Below are 20,393 nucleotides of genomic sequence, written 5' to 3'. Positions count from 1 at the left end.
TGCCATTTTTCAGCAAAATACAAAAGTATACAGTATTTCAGTGTAAGAATAAAAAAAAAGAAGTCCTTTCATGGCCTCCTTTGTTTTTTTCCCCTGTAAAACATCTCCATGCTTCATGCTTCCCTACCCACAATGCAGTGCAAGATAGCCGTTTGTTTGAATTATGACTACACTGCCTTGGAGAGAGGTGAGAACATTGTGTCGTTTACGTGCATGTGCACACACACCAGTATCATAGTGTGTCTCCGCCAGTGCAGATGTTTACTTTCAACTTGTTTACCACATCCAACAATGGACAGCTGGAGCCAAGCATGAAAATATACAAAAAAAAGACTAATAATGGTCTTCCCTTTGAAAGCGTCCTTAAATCAAAGTGCCGCAAGAGAAAGTAGGATGGAGACACGACAGCCAGCTTTCTGACAGGGTTTACTCAGATTCCCATGATTCTTGGCTTGAACCCAGCCCCCACTACACATGTCCTTAAATGGCAGGATGTGGCTAATTCATTAAAGGTCATGATCAGCAGAGACAGTAGGTTGATGGAGGGATGAGGTAGAAAATGTCAATTGTTTTGTCTGAATGCAAAAGGATTTACATGGCTAGACTGCATTCACCTAAAAGTCCTTTTTTTTCATTTTAATGATAGGATTTGTAATTTAGTTTTGATGGTAAATTGACCTAAAATCACATACAAGGAAACACAGTAAAGTACGATCAGTTTTAAAATACATCAAGAAATTAGATTTCTGGCTTTCCGGAATATTTTTTTTCTTTTTTTTAAAATGCACTTCAAGCTAATTTTATTTTATATTCAGTTAATCTATATTAGTATGCAGCAACAACAACAACAACAACAACAATAATAACAATAATAATAATAATAATAATAATAAAGAGAAACTTTAATGGAAGCTCGTTGATGTCCTTGATTGCATCTTTTTGTGGAAAAAGCTGGACAATAAAACCATAATTTATTCCTGTACCCTTGAACATTACTAAAAGCAGACTTATCATTAGCAAGTCAAATCCTACCCTGAATTGTTCAAATCTAAATGGACATTAAATGCAAATATCATTCACTTTAAATGATACAAAAGGCTTTTAATTACCTGTTTCAAAAGATGTCCACCAGCATTGGTACCTATGTGACCGACTATAAGTCCAACCAACCTAATAACCAACTATTAGTCGTTACAAACACACACTCCTCTAAAATAGCTTTTTTTCTCCATTTTAAATTAGATTTTTGTTCACCTACAGGTGTTTCCGATACACAGCCTAATCTATATGAAGTCCCTGCGAGTCAGAGAAAGGTAACTAAAAGTAAATGTAATCCTTAGTTTCCTTAGTGAATGATTGTCTGCGTTAGTGCTGCGATGAAATGCCTCTTGCCCCTGTCCATACCCTTTGATTGGGCAAGCAGTTAGGAAAATGGATGGATGAAAGCTTTTAAGAAGTGCAATCATTCCTTTTTCAAACACTTAATGAGGGAGGAAAAATAGATGCAGGAACCAGTAGTCAAAATTCCAGCAACACTTGGGAGTATATACGAAAACCTTATTGGTAGATCGTGCCATGTATATACTTACAGATCAACCAGTGACACCTCAGAACACTCAACGTGATTGTTTAAAGTGTCTTATAATAGAAAGCAATAACAAATTAATCTATTTTTTCCATTGCCTGCTATTCGTGTCCATCACTATTCATTGTCTACTTACTTTACCAACAAAGACAACAAATGTTTGAAGTTTTTGATTGCCAATAATTTAAAGTTTTGATGACTCATTATTTCTTAAAATTCATGGGGTGAAAACACAGTTATGGTCCTCCTTCCTTCCTATCTTCCATCCTTTTATTAATTACTCAGGTAGTAGTGGTTGCTCACTGATGATTTCATGCAGAGACAGCATGTCCGTGTATGTCCATGTGTGCTTACCTCTGCTCCAGATGGTAGCAGAGGGAAGCTTTGAATCAGTCTGCCAATAGGCCTTATTGAGAGTGTTCTAACTTACTGCATATGCATCTGGTACACTAGCTGCACAGGGGCTCAGAGGAAAGCACTCCAAGGGATCATTAACACCGCCCAAAAGATCACTGGCTGCCCTCTCCCCACACTGGAAGTTCTACACAACGCCCACTGTTTTAAAAAGGCCCAAAACATCATAAAAGACACCTCACATCCTGGCCACTCCCTGTTCGAACTGTTGCCCTCAGGCAGACGGTACAGGGCAATCAGAGCAAGGACTAATAGACTCAAACACAGCTGTTATCCAACTGCAATAACACATCTGAATACTACAAAAAAATGTCCATCACGCCACTCTTGTGTTAATCTATGCACGGTCTGAAGCATGTGTGTGGGAATGTATGTGAATGTTTTACTGTTATATCTTATTAGTATTTTAAGTATTCTATCTATTTTATTTATTGAATTTTATTGTTTTATTTATATTTTGATATTGCTAGGGATGATGCAATGATCGGGGACCATTCTTAATTTCGTTGTTCTCATGACAATGACAATAAAGTTTCTGATTCTGATTCTGATTCTTATGATATACATGATTAAACACACTAACTAATTATATGGAAGGAAATTAAATTTTGGACCCCTGGTCTATCTCCTGTAACAAACATCCATGACCGGAACACACGGGGTTTCAGAAGACAACACAATGGTACAGATATAGAGCGCGCACATGGATACACAAACTTGCCCTTACCCCGGACTGATACCAATCATGTCACCATTAATCAAGGTGCTTGGTGTAAAAAGCTGTCAGAGGAATCCAATTACATTATAGATGATGAAATTGTTTTTTGTGGCTGAAGATGGAAGCTCAAAGACAGCTGCCAGTGTAGAAATAAGTATCTTTTCTCCGTTTTGCGGAAAAGCAGAGTTGTAAAGTTTCTGGAGGAGAGCAGTGAAAAAGTAATCAAAAAGAGAAATAGCTGAAGATATTTCAGCAAGTGTCTAAGAGTCTTTGTCAGCTCTATTAAGGGATGAGAATCCCCTACCCATAATGCTTGTGAGCCATTTTATGTATGTATCTATTTACTTACTTACTTTTTTGGCTTCTAGTGTAGCCACTGGGTATTCAATTCAAGACACCAAAGACGACCGTAAGATTGACACTACCTGAAAATGCAAACCAAATTGTGGTTAACTGTCATTTCCAATGTAAAAGTGATTAATATGACATGGGGAGTAGCCTAACATACAGCTCAGGTCAATGCCAGATAAAAATGAATTCCTTGAAGGGCAAGGAACACAATTTCTCTAAGTAACATGTCCTGTCCAGTCCAGCAAGCAGAATCATGGATAAATGCTTTGTTGTACTAAACACATTTGCTTTTCCAAAATGTGGGTATTTTGCCCAAGTGGACGGGGTGATGAAGGCCAGGATGGCAAAAGATAGGAGAAGAATTTGGAGGAAGGGGGATGGTGGGAAAAGTTGAGGATTAAGCCAACAGGTTTGGTGAAATTTAGGGCAACCAAAACTAATTATTAGGGAAGTATTTGGTTAGGATTGAGGGTTAGAAATACTGTAAATACTGTTTTGATACTCAGAATATACAATCATTAAACTAATTTTTATATCTCTTTGAGACCGTCTGAAGGCTCAGAAAAGTATGTTTTCTTCTTGCATGGAAAATCTACTGAAGATAATAACAACTTTTCTTTTATTCCATAGATTTCTGGACTTGTCTTTAATTCTGTCATAGAAGAGGTCAAGTGCAAGAATACAAATCTTTGATTAATTTTGCAATTAGAATAACTGAGTAAGCCAAGGGTTGTCCAACTCTAGGCCAACTCAAGGGGCGATGTCCTGCAGGTTTTAGATCTCACCCTGGGTCAACACACCTGAATCAAATGATGAGTTCATTAGCAGGCCTCTGGAGAACTTCAAGACATGTTGAGGTCATTTAGCCATTTGAATAAGCTGTGTTGGATCAAGGACACATCTAAAACCTGCCGGACACCGGCCCTCGAGGCCTGGAGTTGGACACCCTTTTATTGCTTTTAGGTTTTGCAAAAATTAAACAAAGCATATAATCTATAGTTAAAGTTTCCACCAAGGTTGATTTAAAGTTCCACTAGCCCAGATCCTTACACAACATTTATTTGTGTTATTCTAGACCACAGGTGTCGAACTCCAGGAGGCCTAGAGTTTGACACCCCTCTTCTAGACTGTAGAATTAGCACTGAAAGCAAACTAACAGCTTAAAATTTAACCAGCAACCAAGAACTGTTACATTTAGAAGTGAAGTGTTTTTACGAAATGCTTCATGGGTATTCTTTTCATTTGCCAGTGTAAATGAAAAGGTAGCTTTGGAAAGATGACGTTTAGCAGCTAGACATATTTGCACTTTAAGGTGAAGGCTGAACTGGACCCCTGTACTGTGATGTCAGGCTAACAAGACACCAATATTGGCTGATTCACCTAGGCTCCAAATTATCTTCATTTTTTTATATTTTACATTATTTGTAAAATATAAACAAATGATACCAGTTAAATTAAGCTATAGCTTAATATAACTGGTAGCCTTTGTTAAGTTACAGGAGCCCAGGCTAGAACAGCAGGTGTGGGATGGAAAGTTCCTTCAGACACCACATGAGTTGCCATTCTTCACACATAGATTTCGATGTATGAATAGAATGACAAAGACCCTAATTTGTTGTTGGTTGTCTGTCTCTACACTTTATTCCTCGACATTAAAAGAACAGTGCCGTGAATAAAAAGCCTGTAATAACTAGCCAACTTTAGCGGTGCCATGCATCTCCATATGGCTGTTTAGGCTGTGCGCCATTCTTCCTTCCCCCCAAAATACATGCCTTTTAATTACATAAAGCAGAAAACATGGCACAACCATATGCTGATGATCCCCAGACTCACTATATTTTAGACTCAGTCATTTAACAGATGCTTACACTTGCGGCTCTCAACCAACAAGTGGGCAACAAAGAAAAAAAATAGCTTCAAGACATGACTTATGACAAGAGCACAAACCCAGACTATTCTTTTATGTACGCTTTCATATACCATCATTGTTTAGTGCTCCATATTGTTGATCCTGTCCAATCTTTACAGATTGTGCTCAGTTAATGAAGTGCCACAATGGCTAGGAGCTAGAACTTAACACTAAATCACCTTTAAGATATGATTGCATTGCTTCAAAGAAAATCCAGGCATCTCATCACTCTATGGAAGTCTTTGGAGGGTTGAAAATAATTATGCTGTGATCCAAACCTGGCCTGTGGGTATGGATTGGTTTGATATTTTCTCTATTTACTTCAAATCAAAACCATGCCAATTGTTAACCACTAGTAGCTGGTCAATACCAGGTAGAAGCTTGAAGAATACGTTTACTACACTGTGCCGTCAACTCATTTCTGTGACCCTGCTGCACATGTCAGCGCCGCCTCAGAGAGTATAATGATCAAGCAATGAAAAATTACAGTGAACTTTATATGGTAGCTTTCTGAAGCCTTGTCTCAATAGAAATATTTCTGAGTTTGCTTTGCATGTTCTTGTATAAAGAGCTGTGATAAGATAATGACTCTCTACTACTGCTATGTGCTCTAAAACATTTAGTTTGTACATTTATCTTGTCTGAAGATGGTGCATCTGGGCCCGTCTCTGGCCAGCTGCCTGTTGTTGATAAGCGGACATACAGAATATTGAGGTGTACCTGTGGTGCACTGTAGTGAATACAATTTTCAGATACTCCGAGGACTTATATGTCTCTAAGATTTTTTACACAGACTTGCACTGTGGACATGTATATACAAAAACAAACAAAAAAGAAATTCTGATGTGATTTCTGCTGCCCTACAGAAAGAGAGAAAACTACAGCTGCCTTTTTGGGATGCACCTTCCTCGGGGTTAAAAGCTGACATGACTGATTTAACGGGTGTTGCAGTGTGCCAAGCAGACACCAAGGCAAACACAGAAGGGAAAAAAATAAATTAAAAAGCTTGATGAAAGAAAACAGGGAGACGAAATTGATTAGAGATGGGTAGATGAAGAGCGAAAGGGAAAAAGTGAAGGGGGAATAAAAGACAAGATGAGAGAAAAACATGGATTGTGAATTGGGAGAGATGAAAAGTGGAGAAGACTGATCCAAAACAAGAGGAGAGAAACGAACATAAGATGGTCGAAGTCAAAGAAAAAGTGATTAGCAATGGAGGAATCCAGCGGAAGGGAGATTGGGGAAGAGAAGAAGACAAAAGATTAAGGTGTAGTCATAATAATAGATTGGATTTATATAGCGCTTTTCAAGGAACCCAAAGCACTTTACAATGCCACTATTCATTCACTCTCACACACTGGTGGAGGCAGCTACGGTTGTAGCCACAGCTGCCCTGGGGCAGACTGACAGAAGCGAGGCTGCCATATCGCGCCATCGGCCCCTCTGGCCAACACCAGCAGGCGGTAAGTGAAGTGTCTTGCCCAAGGACACAACGACCAGGACAGAGAGCCCGGGAATCAAACCGGCGACCTTCCGGTTACAGATGCACTTCCCAACCCCCTGAGCCACGGTTGCCCCATAGTTGTAGTGGCTCAAGAGCAGACAATAAATAGTTTCATAGTGTTTCTGTCAGTTTGTATGTATTTTAATCTTTCTGTGCTGTGTTTACCGTATTAATCTACCTGTGTCCACCTGTCTGAGTGTGTCTGTGTGTGTAATAGGTTAAATGCCACTTACAAGGGACATGAGGATACTTCTAAATGTCTGCCCTTTGTGTATTTTCATCTGCAGTCCATCCATACTCTCCTGTAGATGAAGAAGATGAGGTAGGAGGGACAGAGGGATGAATGGGTTGGAGGAATGGAAGGAAGTAAGGAAGGAAGGGAGGAAGTGGACTTTTCAGGGTTGCTGGGTTCATGAGGGGTGGATGATGTTGGTGGGGAGGGGAGCTGAATACCTAGAGCCGAGCAAATTAAAGTAAAAGCAAAGGATGGATGGCAGTGGGGTACAGGGTGCATCTGGTAGTCCAGCAAGCAAGTCGTTGAGCAAGCCTGGAAATGGAGGAGTTAGTGAGAGAGAGGGAGGAAAGAAGGAGAATGGGAACAAGAGGCAGAGTCGTGACTGTAGGTTGATTTACGGAGGCTTTCCTTTTAATGAAATTGTTTCAGTGACAGAGCCGGTAAAAGGCCCTTAATGGATTGGCTGGCCTAATGTAATGAAATTACTCCCTCTTTCACTATAGAGAGAGGAAAAAAGAATAAAAGAGGACATGGGGGGAGGGAGAGGAGGAGGATGGGAGAGGAGAGATGCAATTAATATTTACAGAACAGACAAGCAGGGTGGGCTTTAGTAGCAATGGCTCGCTCGCTCTCTTCTTTATTGTGCCTATCTCTCTCGCCCCTCTCTCTCCCGGTGGCCAGTGTGCGCTGGGCGTGCGGCAGGGGAAGGAGGTGATAGGCTGATGCCAGGCAGGCCACTTCAGCGCACCGGTCTCTTCTCTCGCGCTCTCCTTTTCCTCTCCTCTTCTCCTTAGGGCTGGCCATATCAGCACTGAGGTGAGAGACTTAACCTTAGCTTTCGTGATATCATCTGGACTTGATATTCCTAGAGTGTGTGTGAGTGAGTGCATGTGCGAGAGAGAGAGTTAACTCCGGTGTCTCCTACCTGCTACCTTAAGCCCACTACTTGGGTATCACCTTACACACATATCCACATGCACACACTCTCGTTCAAGCAACCCATCTTTTGTTAGTCCCTCCCCCAGCTGAGCGGACCTTGCAGACTTGCGCCTGACTCTCTCCCATCTCTGTCTCATCTGTGTGTGTGTGTCTGTGTGTGTTTGTGTGTGCGGTGCAGGCAACTGGACAGCAACCACATCAGCTGCATCGAAGATGGAGCTTTCCGAGCGCTGCGCGATCTGGAGATTCTGTAAGTAGAGAAAAACCCTGGTCCTCCATCTCTCTCCTCCTTTGCCTCCTCCTTCTCTCATCAGTTTCCTCTTCTCCTCTCTTCCCCTTTTCATGTTTTGTCTGTGAAACAAGGATATGTCCTGCACTCTCCTCTTCTCATTATAAGCTTTGCTTTATGTCTTATTCAGTTTCCTCGCCCTTTCCTTTTTTTCCCTTTCATTTAAAAGGAATACACTTCCCTCTCAGTTCTGTATCGTCCCTCTTTCCCCTTCATGTACTTTTCTATGTCTGCTTTGTGTCTTTAGTATAAGAAAAGCTGTAACTTGAAGATGATTTTGTTTAAAGATCACAGTTTCTTAAATGCTTCTGCGTGTGAATTATCCTCAGTTATAGCCTTGAATGACTGCAGAGGTGGCTGTATAAGTACTTGTACGCATTGCTTGCAAAGATGAAACCTACCTGTTCATCAGCCTGAAATTGTGTAGTCACTGACTCACATTAAACTGATACACACCCAAATACAACACAAACAATGGGATGGGAAACATTGTATCTGCCACCTGCTGTGCTCTGCATTTCTGCGCTCCATGTGTGTTAGCATATGTGGGTGATTCCTCCTGTATATGGGGATACATTAATGTTCTTACGTGTTTGCTTCCAGCTGTGTGAGTTATTGAGTCTGTATGTGTGTGTTTGCGCAAGTGTGTGAGGAGAAATTGTGTGCGTCTGATCTGTCTACATTTCCAGAGCTCCTCATTTGTCACTATACTCAGAGGTGTGACCGGCCACTGTGCAACGAAAGCTATATTAGTAAAAAGGTGTCTACTTTTTCCGCACCTGTATGTGTGTACAAATGCATGTAATTGTGCATGAATGGGTTTCTATGTGTGTCTGTTGCAAGGCTTTACTGTTAGTACAGAATCAGGTTATTATTTTCTTACTCTGTTCCCTATATTTTGTGCTAAAATAAAGAATATAAAGGTTATAGTGTCAGATCCTGATATTAGGAAAAAGCAGCTGAAAATAAGTTTGTTCTGTGATGGTGGCATTGCTGATAGCTGATAAGGTTAGTGGTACTGTTTTTGATTATCTTAATGAGGAATAATCATATAGGAAATCAGGCACAGGCAAAGTGAAAGAAAGATTAGCCTAAAAAAACAGGCAAAAAGAAGAGAGAAAAGTGGGGTGATTCCACTTTTTCCAACCTGTCTGTCCATCTTTGGCTACATATGACTTGGAAAATATGCCGGCAAATTATTAGAACTACTAGAAATTGTTTGGTTTCCCAGTTGAGTTAAATGTTGGAAAAGAACAAGACAAGAATGTGATTTTTCTTATGGTTTTTAGGGTTTCCAACACATTCTGACAATAATTAGGTATTATAGTCATCAGCTTGAAAGTCTGAGATAAAGTCTCATTGTCACATAAATGTCTACTATATCAGGAATAATATTCACAGAGAGACTATTAAGGGCAAAGCTACCAAGTATACATCTTCTGTGATAAGGATGAGAAGCCAAAGAAGCCTGGGAAGTTGGCAGAATTTAGATTTTTAAAGGAATTTTCTCCGTAATGCTGATTCCACCTTTGTCTGCAGTGTATTTTTCATTTTAAATGGCCCATTTAAGAATTGTGGGGTCAAAAATGTGATCAAATTCAATATGCATAAAGATGATATACAGCAGAAAGCAGGTATGTGATGCAAAAGCTCAGAGAGATTCCCAGCAGTATCAGACACATCTTGATTAGTATCCTGCTGAAGTAGGTGTGATTGTTCTTGGTGCAGTCTGGTGCTGCTAATGTGCTCACATAAATGATTAAATAGAGCAGAGGATACTGTGGTAAATGGTTCAGTGTGTGGCAGTGTAGTCCCCATCCAAATCAAAATAAAATGTAATCACCGCTACTATAAGTAATAAAATCAATGCACATGTTCATTATAAATGATACTTCATGACAGTATTGTAGGTTTTCATTAAAGCCATCGTATCCTTTATCTCCACGTTTTATTTCCTTTTATAAGTTAGATTTTTTTTCATTCCCTGGCCTCACTTTTGCTCAGCGCACAATGAAAGTGATAGGGGCCAGATAGAGGGGGATCGGCAGTGCGAGATACAACATATTAGCAATTCATAAGACTCTGACAGCTGAGTGCTCGGCAGGATTTACAATTCACTGTAAATACGCAGCCGTTCCATTCACAGCAGACAGCATGACAGCACACAGTATATTCACTGAATGTGACGTTTTAATAAAGGCAGGTGTGTGTGTGTGTGCGCGCGCGTGTGTCTGTGTGCGTTGAAGTGTTTGTGTTCATGTGCAAAGGGCATGAATGACAGTAAGCAATTCTGCTGCTGGACTGATCTTCATTTCAAGCATCTTAACGCACACGCACAGACAAACACACGCATTCGCCACACAAACAGATGCATGCGTATTCACACATATCCGCGCACACACAAACACAGACGCAGTCCCATCTGTTCAGTTCTTGGGGTTGAGTCCGTGATCGTAGTACAAAATGGATGATAGAGATAACGGTGACTGGAGGTCATGTGACTGCACCATCAGGTAGGTGTATGTATTTTTGATTGTTCACACCTATGTGCGTCTGTGTTAGTATCTTCTTGTGCTTTTGTCTTTTCAAGGATCGGTTTAAGTTTTAAGCCATCGGCTGTTCAAATGGCTGAGCAGCACTGAGGTTAGGATGATTAGGTTTAGATTAAAGTTTAGTGCAGTGTTTCTATTACACATTCGTTTATCCATCAAACAGAGGTTAGGTCGTTTGTCAAGCAGAAATATCTCCAGCCTGGGGACTTGACAATTTGAAAATGTCATCTTGATCTCTGGGAAATTGCAAATAATATTTTACGTGTTTTTAGACATGTTATAGGGTATTAGTCAGTCAAGAAGATAGATCGAAATTATAAAGAAAACATATTTTTATACTTTAATAAAGTCCTAGTTGGAGTAGCATCTGCGATCCACTTGGTCAGCAGTTTTCTATATTTTTCTTTACCTGCTCAACCACCTGTATTCATATTTGCGCCAACTAGCCTCTACTTCACTGCCGTTATGAGTTATTTTGATTGTACACTTAGATATAGGCATTCTTGTATATTTCTGGCATCTGCACGTAACATTACACCTTCATGTTTATGCAATAACTCTTTTGCTTTTACATGTGAGGCCTTTTCTCTGTTCTTTGCAATAAATGACTCTCAGCTTGCTCGAGTCGCACTTTCAATTTGTTTGATCCACTAAATTGATGCCTCTGGTTCCCATCCAGAAATCTTCTGAACTGGGCCAAATTTCCCTCGGAAGGGCTGTTTGGTTTCCAAGTGCCGCTTCGGCTTGCTTGACACTATGTTAGCATTAGCCAACTTTTCTCGACAGATGAAACACTCAAGGCTGATGGGTTGTTGGCGTCCTTGTCCAGCTTATATGTGATACTTCTAGTGCCAGATTTTTTTTACTCTTTTCTTTAGGTGGAGAGTTAGTTCTAGCTTTACTTAGTTTTCCCTCTTACAAATTTCATTATCCCCGCTGTTTTTAATGTGTGACATTCGGATAAATCCAACCATTCGGAGACTACGCTTAAATATAGGTATTCCCTTTGAAGCACTTTTTAAATTATCTTTGGGTATCTTTGTGCTGCAAAAATGGTAAAAATGGTAAATGGGCAGATATTTTACTATATAGCGCTCTTCTACGCTAATTGAGCAGCCCAAGCGCTTTCTACTACAAGCCTCACACATACTGACACAAGCACTTTGTTTTTTTTTTGTTTTTGTTTTTGTTTTTTTTTTTTCTAAATGACATCAGAAACAGCAGTATGCGACATTACGTGATGGCAGAGCTTCAGTTCATCCTTTGTCATTTTTTTTTTTTTTTTTAATAAATAGGACAGGGGGAATGAATGAGAGAAAGAGGGGGAGAGAAAGAAAGAAAACCAAAGGGGAGAAGAGACGGTGAGAAGGGGGGGGGAAGAGAGAGAAAAAAAAAAGAACTCCTGGGTCACCTGTATGGAAAAAAAAAACAAACAAACAAACAAAAAAACAAACAAACAGAGGAGACAGCAAACAACAAAGAGTAACATAATAATAGAGAAAACAAAGCACCATCACAATAAACTAGCTAGTCATAGATATCAATATTTACTAAATAATAAACGATATTGTGCAGCACGCAAGATAGACAGCGCACAGTGTGCTTTGAGGCAGCAGCCAAGAAAGCTTTAGTCCGCGTCTGTGAATACCCATGTGTGCATACCTGTGTGGATCAGCATGCTTGCATTCCAAAGGTTTCTCCATGTAATGATCTGCTAGAGAGTGTGGGGGGGCCACAGCCCCGTCCTCCAGGGTGTGAAGCGGGTATGGAGGAGATCAAAACTCCAGACATCCAGAGGCCCCCAGAACACAAGAGACCATGGAAGACCAACAGAGGGGCAGCCGCGCCACTGTTCCAGTAAGAGCTGAGGAGAGTCCCAGATGAGAGCTCGCCCAGCAGCCGCGGAGCAGAAGTCAGGGGGAGTTGCAGTGACGCGCCCGTGAGCTCCGCCGGCCCCCAGCTGCGCCTGAGTGACCGAGCCCCAGGCCGAGAGGCCGGGGGCACCCCACCTCCAAAGGGGTCCGAGCGAGCCCCAGGCCCCAGGCCCCGACAAGCGGCCGCCAAGGAGTGAGCCGGTGTGTACCCGGACGCCCACCCCCAGACACAAAGAACCACCAACACACCGACACCTGAGGGAGTCCGCCACCGGCAGGGGAAGTGGTGGTGGGTGGAGATAGGCCTCCAAACCTTGGAGGGCCTGAGATGTCCCCAGAGAGGTGGCGTCTGATACCCAACCTGACATATAGACACAGACATACAGGCACACACAGACACAAACATCCATTCCCACCCTCATGCTCTCATATGCACTCACTCCACACTCAACCAACGTGGAGACAGACATAAAAAGACGCTGTACACACGATCACACTCCCCAAGCGTACTCTACAAACCGGGTCTAGGTACCCTTGCCCCTGGAGGGGGGAATTGCACCCAGACCCAGGTGGTGTTACCCTTTTCCCTGCGGTGGGGAGAGGCAGACCACCCCGACTCCGCAGCAGCAGGGAGGCCCCACACCCCAGACCGCAGTCGGACGGCCAACTCCTCCTACTAGCCCTCCCGCTCCAGCAGGCCGCAGAGAATGGGGGTGGGAGAAGACTCCAAGCACTTTGTTTTAACACCTAAGTGTTTTTATCTCTCTCTCACACACACACACACACACTGATGGATGCATTGGGGGTGAAAATGGCAGGCTGGAGGAGCTGAGGATCAAACCACCAACCCGCCAAAATGCTTGCATATGAATTATTGGTGTAATAAATATAAAATACAGTCATTACTTTCCGTAGGAATTTAATATTACAATAATAATGTATGTTTTCCATATAAACCAACCATAAGATATAAGAAAGTGCATAGGTTGCAGGCAAATAGATATGTGTGTGTGTTTTAGTAATTTGTGTGTGCGCGCATCATGCTAATTGAAAGAAGTGGATCTCTCTCTCTCTCTCTCCCTCTGTGGCACTAATGAATCTCCACTTTAATTAATCTAGTCATTTTTAATTAGCCAATGTTTCTTGGTAGACTAGGCTTTATCTGAGCTTAATATGTTTCACAGGAGCTGCTTTGACTCGTCAAAGCTGAATATTTGGGTGTGCGGCTCATTTTGTAAAAGCTAAATGGATTTGAGTTTGTTAGTTTCATTAATCTTGTTATAATTGATAATATAATGGAAATGAAAAGGAGTGATGGGGCTTTTTTTCTAAATAAAGTTAGACAACGTGTTAAAAATTCAGACACATTTAAGATAAAATATTTGACCTGTCACAAATTGAAAAATTTGCGTATGCATTGACTAAAAGCTGTAATCATTTCTCTTTGCAAAAAAAAAGAATGAATTCCTCGTTTTTATTAATACGAGTGTACTTTTAATCATTGCATTTTTCAAGGGTTTTTTTCCCCCCTTTAACACTTTCTGTAGTTTTTGCCACGTATTGTTCTTAAGCATCACAGTTTGACTCACGTTCACCTCCTGAAGAATCCGACAGGAAATAATAACAAACAAAAAAGCATACCGTACTAGTCGCAGGGAAGTGATCTCAGCAATTCACAACAAAGAGTCAATTTCTGTACTCTAAGAAAAGAAAAGTTTCTATGATGTTAAGGGTTTGAATGCTGCTTCTTTCTCTCTGGCTTTGACAGAAGAGTTTTATTTTCTGAAGAAGCTTAGAAAGAAAGACAGATGTGACTAAAGAGCCTTTAAATTCACCATTTCCTCTGATATCCTTTCCCCTTACTCATATGTCCTTAGATAGTCTCTTTCGCTCTTGCCTCCTCTTCTCTCTGCTCTCTCTTTCATGGTTGCCAGGATGAAAGTGGAGGATCGGTGTTGTAAAAGCAAGGCAGTGCTGGGCTATGATTTATTTAGACCCAAAAGGGCTGTGGTTACTATCCCATCCTTTTTGCCTGGAGAGACAAGAGACAAGAGAGATTTGGGGAGGTGGAATGGGTAGGGGGGGTGTTAGCAGAATGGGGGGGGAAAGGGACAGAAGGAAGAATTTGAGGAAAGAAGAAGAAAAGAAGGCATGTAATACTGGTGCTGTAAAAACAGCCAGTTTCCTGGATATAACTTATTTATCTACTGTTGAGGAGAGAGGGAGAAACAAGGCAATACAGAAAAGAAGGTCGAAAGGAAAGTGGAGAAATCCATAGATGCAGAGGAAGACCAAAAAGATGTGCAGTGTGCAAAGAAAAGGAGCGATAAAATGCAGGGAGAGAAGGCAGAGATAAGAACAATAGACAGATACATACTGTAAAAGTGATGCAGGACAAAAACAAACAAGAAGCAGAAAAAGGGAGGCAGGTGAAACCTTGTCCATTTGTTGCAGATAAACAAGACCAGAAGAAAGAGATGTAGGACAGAGCGGTATAAAAGACATCAGAGTGAAAGGGAGATGAAATGGCAGACAGAAAAGAAGGAAGAAACACTGATGTGACATTAGCGAGTAGAAGAAACTCTGATAGAAAATAGATTGAAAGGATCAGAGGGAGGAGAGCAGGGAGGCATTAATTATTGATGGAACAAATGTCTGACTGACTGACTCAATTTGGCCCTTTGTTGTTTCCAGACCACCAAGGCTGTCAGATAGACTCAGAACAGGGTTTCTCAAAGTAAGGACGGAGACCCCACTGGGTGGCTGATGTTTTGATTTTCCGGTTTTTAGTTTTTATCAAGATTGGTTGGCAATATGGCTTAATTTTAATTAAGTGATATGTGTTGCCTCCATTGCTTAGATAAACATAACACAAAGATGTTATATACATGCATCTATTATCTGTTAACAAGAATGACATATATCTGTATTGTGAATGGCCAATCTAAACTGCTGTCCTAATGCGTTATTGCATTGGCGCTGTTTTGAGATTGACCTGTGCTGTAGGGCATCTGCACATTCTTGTTAATATCCGGATAGTCATTTTCCACTGCCAAGTAATGAAGACCCACTCTGATACTGCCATCTTGGAAAATTAGTCATTTTAGGTAAGCTTTCTCTGCTAGAAAATTAGAAGAGTCTTTAGGCTGCGATGCTGCAAACAAATATCTGAAATTAACTTTTTAGCTTTTATGCAATGGCTGGTATACTCATAAAACATTGCCTGAGAGGACTCACTATTCATGACCAAAATAATGACAGCTCAAACGGCCACGGCAAGTGGAGGCAGAGGCAACAAAAAACTGCACCTTGAATAAGCGGTTTATTTACACCGCATAAAATCAGTTGCAAAAAGGAGATGTGGTGTGCAAGTAAAGGTCTGTGTGAGTGAGTGTGTGGATGTTAGTGGGAAAATGATAGTGAACTCAAAGTGCATAACGAGAGTCTCTCTGAAAGTAGACAGCTTTTACAGTGACTGGCATCACTGGCCCAGGCGCTCCAAGCCAGCTGAAGTGGAAGACTCCATCAACCAACATGTTTCTGGAAGAGACGCAGTACAATGAAGCCACAATGCTCTCTGTTCTTTAGTGCCTGCATTTTTGATAAAAAATGCTCTCGTGGAGCATAGAAACAAATGTGCATTTAAAGCCACTTTTACCTTTAAAGTTTCAAAGAGCGCAACCAAACACTTGTTATTAAGGTGTTAAAAAATTTAAAACATTAACCAGTCAACTGGTAAATTATGTGTTCATTTTGAATTTCAAACCATGTTGGGTAATTAAAAACCACACATTGGTTGTCAGAAAACACATCATGGAGCATATCTCTCTATCAGGCAAGAGATGCCCTTTAGAAAGGTATCTGTGCTCCAGGGAGACTCGGCTGAAAGGTACGAGTGATCAGCTTTCCAGTTCTGGGACAGTGATAAACCTTTATTGGAGGATTCTCCCAAGCACAGTTTGTGTTACCGTGCACCTTTTTTGTAGAGCAGCGGAAAGTCATTGCTAAGCTTAGACAACTACAACACTGGGTTAAAGTTGTTGGATTAGGGCATGGTCCCATTTAAGAGAAGATTCCAATCCCATGCCAGGTGTAGCAGCGATTGTGTTACGTAAAGATAGCAATTATTTCACAGTTCTGGGTGAATACCAAAATGCCTAAACAAGCCTGGGATCGTTTTTCTATCACACGTGAAAACAGAGGCAGAGTCACCCTTGATTTGTTCTTTTGTTTGGTCTTTACTGAAAATCAAGAAAGAATGCACACCGGGGTGGCCTTATCATATTCGTCATTAAACACCTATCAGAATCAATTAGTGCTGCGAAATAATTCTAAACAAGTGGTTTTCCTAATGGCACACATTATGGATGCATGTCACTCTGCTTTCCCACTAAACATGAAACAAAAAGATTCATCTTAATTACTTGACAGGTCCTTTCATCTCTATGCAAGCTTTGAAGGTTTCAGATTAATATTGGTTATGCTGATAAACACATTTTGATTGTTTGCATCCTTTACAAAAATCAGACTTGCTCTAAAGCATATCCTGTTCTGACCTGTATGTTATAAGCATCCTAAGCGGAGTGAAGACTTGCTGTTGTTTTATCTCTCAAAAGTCAAACTACGAATGCAAATACAACAACGGAGACTGAACTATGACTTTTCTTCAGTGCATTACTGTGAAGAGCACCGTGATCATTAAATTCAGCAATCCCACAGTCGGCTTTCCTCCTAATACTTTGATTCCACCGTTTTTGTATTTTTTTTTAAAGCCTTTGATGGTCAAAACTGTGTGTGCTCAAACTTGTAAGGCCAATAAACACAGCAGAAGTGGAAATGTAATTATGTGATAAACACAGTCTTTATATTTGGCAGAGAAGCTGCTCGATCCACTTTGTCAGTTTGATTCCCGAGAATACCTCGTCCTCGCAATCACGTCAGCGCAGATGGTAGGCATTCCTCCTGCAGCGGCTAATGACTGTGTGTGCCAGCGCACGAAGTGTGTTTTTACTCAGCGGGAGCTAATTTAATGCTGAGTGCCAGTGCTGAATGCAGCCAGCCTCACACTGCTGTACCTTGTAGTCTTTCCCATGTACTCTTCTATTCCTTTGTACCAACCAAGAATTCAAAGTAGCAGACAAAAATGTCTTCTTGTTAGCCACAAAACTTGTTTTAATTTCCTTCCGTGCACTTTTTTAAAAAACTTGTTTTGACTTATTACTGCATGGAGAAGTTTTTTATAACTTCATTAATTACTGTAGAATATTAAGTGTGGTCTTGGGATTAGGGTTGCCAGCCTGTAAGGGCTTTATAACCTTAAGGTGACAGTTTAGTCTAGCCTATTAAAAAATTATACAGTAGATTGTAGCATGATGATTTGTTATTCACTGCTCTGTTGCATTTGTTTGCAGGAGGGTGCAGTTTACGTGGTTTATATTCACAAGGGCAAACCAATTAATTCTAATTCAGCAATGTCTCAATCAATAATATATAATCTATTTTAAAGCACTTACCACATAGCTAACGCCTGATTTTGAATTCCATTGTGTTTTGGCAAGTGCGTCTGCGTGTCTTTGAATGAGTTAATCCACTTAGTGCATGTGTCTGCCAGGCCACATCAGAATAAATGATGGGTCCCTGTGTGATGATGAATGGTAATTTAGATTTAACATAACTGGACTAACGAGCGCACTAATGACTCCAAAGCTAGCCTGGACAGCTCTCACTCGACAGGCTCACGCCTTGCATCCCAATGAGATGGGGAAAGGGCACCCAACTATGTGCACATGCAGCGAAACACACACAGAGTGGAAAAAAACATGCAGAAGTGTCTTAATAAATCCATGCATACGCAATCATAAATTCATAAACGGTTCTGGCAGCGAAGCACATCCCATACACAGATGCACACATGCACCAAAACCACACACACACACCACATAAGCTAAGTATGTATGTTTCTGAGAACTCATTGAGTAGTTGCAAGAAGCCAGGTCAGGCGGATAGGAAGCTGATTAATTAGTAATTATTCATCGGCCAGTTTTCAACCAGTTGAATTAGATGCAGTTTTTGCTCACTGATCTTTTGACTCGCTTTTTTTCCCCTCTCTTGACAACGAAGATTAATGAAAATAAATGATAAGTACTTCATCATTTTCAGATATAAATAGATTTCATTAAAAAGAGGGTGAATTTTCACTTAATCGTTTATCTTTAGATCTGAAAGTTTTTAAGGTGATGAGACTTTGTTGCGTGTTTCACTACAAAGTCACTGCACTCAATTACGCTAATGAACCTTGGCATTTTAATTGTGCTGCTTTTTGAGGGAAAAAAACACGCTCTTGCGACAAAGAACCCCACTATTAACATTTCCACGGGCCAATAACACGTACAACTGCTTTATCTGTACAGCCTGTTCATCCGAACTATAGTCTCATAGTGGGATGTTACACCCATGTAAAGTGAAAAGCCAAAATCAGCTTGCAGTGCTCCGGAAGTGTCTAGCCTGGTCACTCATGAGGAAATTAATATGGAATTAATTATTAAAAATGCAGAAACTTATTGTCTGTAATTGTTTTGGTAAGTTTATGTTAACAAAGTGATACAAACAGCATCAATTGCAAGGCAATTAACAGCCTCTTTATTAAAATGAAGCTAGTTTAAAGGTATGTTGCATTTCATTTGCATTCATCTTTTTAAATCTATTTAAATCTATTTTGTATATTTACAGTCACAAAGAGCAAATATGTAAAATAAAACTGAAGCAAAACCTGCATATTTTTAAATAGTGTAAGTGATCCATCTTTCTGTTGATTGCACACAAAACTTTCAAGCACAGCTAGAGGGGGGAGGTGGTTGAGAAAGGACTGAGCTTTAATAATGGCGAGAAGCAGAACAGGTGTCGTGACTGAACTGAATTTTATTTCTTTAAACACTGATGTTTTTATTAATTGCAACCAAGACCGATAGAAAAATCGACACGTGCAAAAACAGACAGATGAAGGCGGGGCAGGCAAAATGGTTTGACAGAAAAATCGGAAAGGAGAGCGAGAGTCTGCCATTTACATGACATGCCCATATGCACATTACAAACACACAGAGAGCTAAGAGGTCTGAGAAGCACTCAGAAGAGCAGTGGATCGGCTGCATATTTTATGATCACTTTTCTCGGCGAAGCACAACTTTCTGTGCCGCTAAGAAAGAAAAACGAGAGGGACAGAGTGAGAAAAAGGAAAGTGAAGTGCATGTGTGTGTGTAGCAGTGAGGTTTTGGCCGACGACTGTCATAATTCATGAGGGCAGACGGACAGAGTTGCTCAGTGCACTGTAACTTCACAAGGTGACTTTCACTTTGCCTGTAACTCCCCTTTTCAAACACAGACTCGGTTATGCAAACTGTCAAATATTTCTTCATCTAAATTTCTTATTACCTCTTCTCTTTGTCTTTATACTCTTCCTCTTCTTTTTCCAGTCATGTATACCTCCTCTGCACATTTGCCTTCCTTTTAATTCCTGCTTCCCTCTCATCTTTTAGATTATTTACTCGCATCTCTTCTGCTAATTTCTGCCATGCTTTTTCAACCACATTTACCCAACCTTTCATCAATGTTTATAACATATATAAATAAACTTATTTCCATGTTAATGTCAAATAATGGTTAGTCAAGCTGTGAGATTATGTATTTGGATAGTTTGGTGATTATTTTTACAATCAGAGAGACCAAAGTGACCTATTTCTCCTACTTTTTATTTGTTTGTTGCTTTATGTGTACATCCAGCTTGAAAGCAGGAGGCAATAAATTATGTTTCCACCTACTGAGCTGTTGACCTCTTGGCCTCAGCTTCACTGATTGAGGCTCCGTACTTAAATCAGTTTAGCTGCAAGCTTAAAAACACAAGAAATGGTGAAATAGGAAATAAGGAAATAATCTCACGCACTGCACTGCCAGCAGGAGAGCTGTGCTTTCTTTATGAGAGTGATGTGTCCTGGCCGAGCTGATCTAACACTTCAATGCCACATTAAGG

General features: G+C 40.6%; 1 protein-coding gene across 1 annotated transcript in view; it reads left to right on the top strand.

The window, feature by feature from the left end:
* Positions 1-20,393, top strand: part of slit3 (slit homolog 3) — a 247,429-nt gene that overhangs the window by 144,570 nt on the left and 82,466 nt on the right. The window contains exon 6 of the mRNA XM_080900540.1: positions 7,834-7,905. Coding sequence (XP_080756666.1) covers positions 7,834-7,905 — 72 coding nt within the window. The remainder of the gene's footprint in view (positions 1-7,833; positions 7,906-20,393) is intronic.

This window comes from Rhamphochromis sp. 'chilingali', assembly GCF_963969265.1.
Source record: "Rhamphochromis sp. 'chilingali' genome assembly, chromosome: 13".
In the NCBI taxonomy this organism is placed as follows: domain Eukaryota; kingdom Metazoa; phylum Chordata; class Actinopteri; order Cichliformes; family Cichlidae; genus Rhamphochromis; species Rhamphochromis sp. 'chilingali'.
Note: the sequence above shows the minus strand (reverse complement) of the source record. Positions and strands in the feature narration are given on the sequence as shown.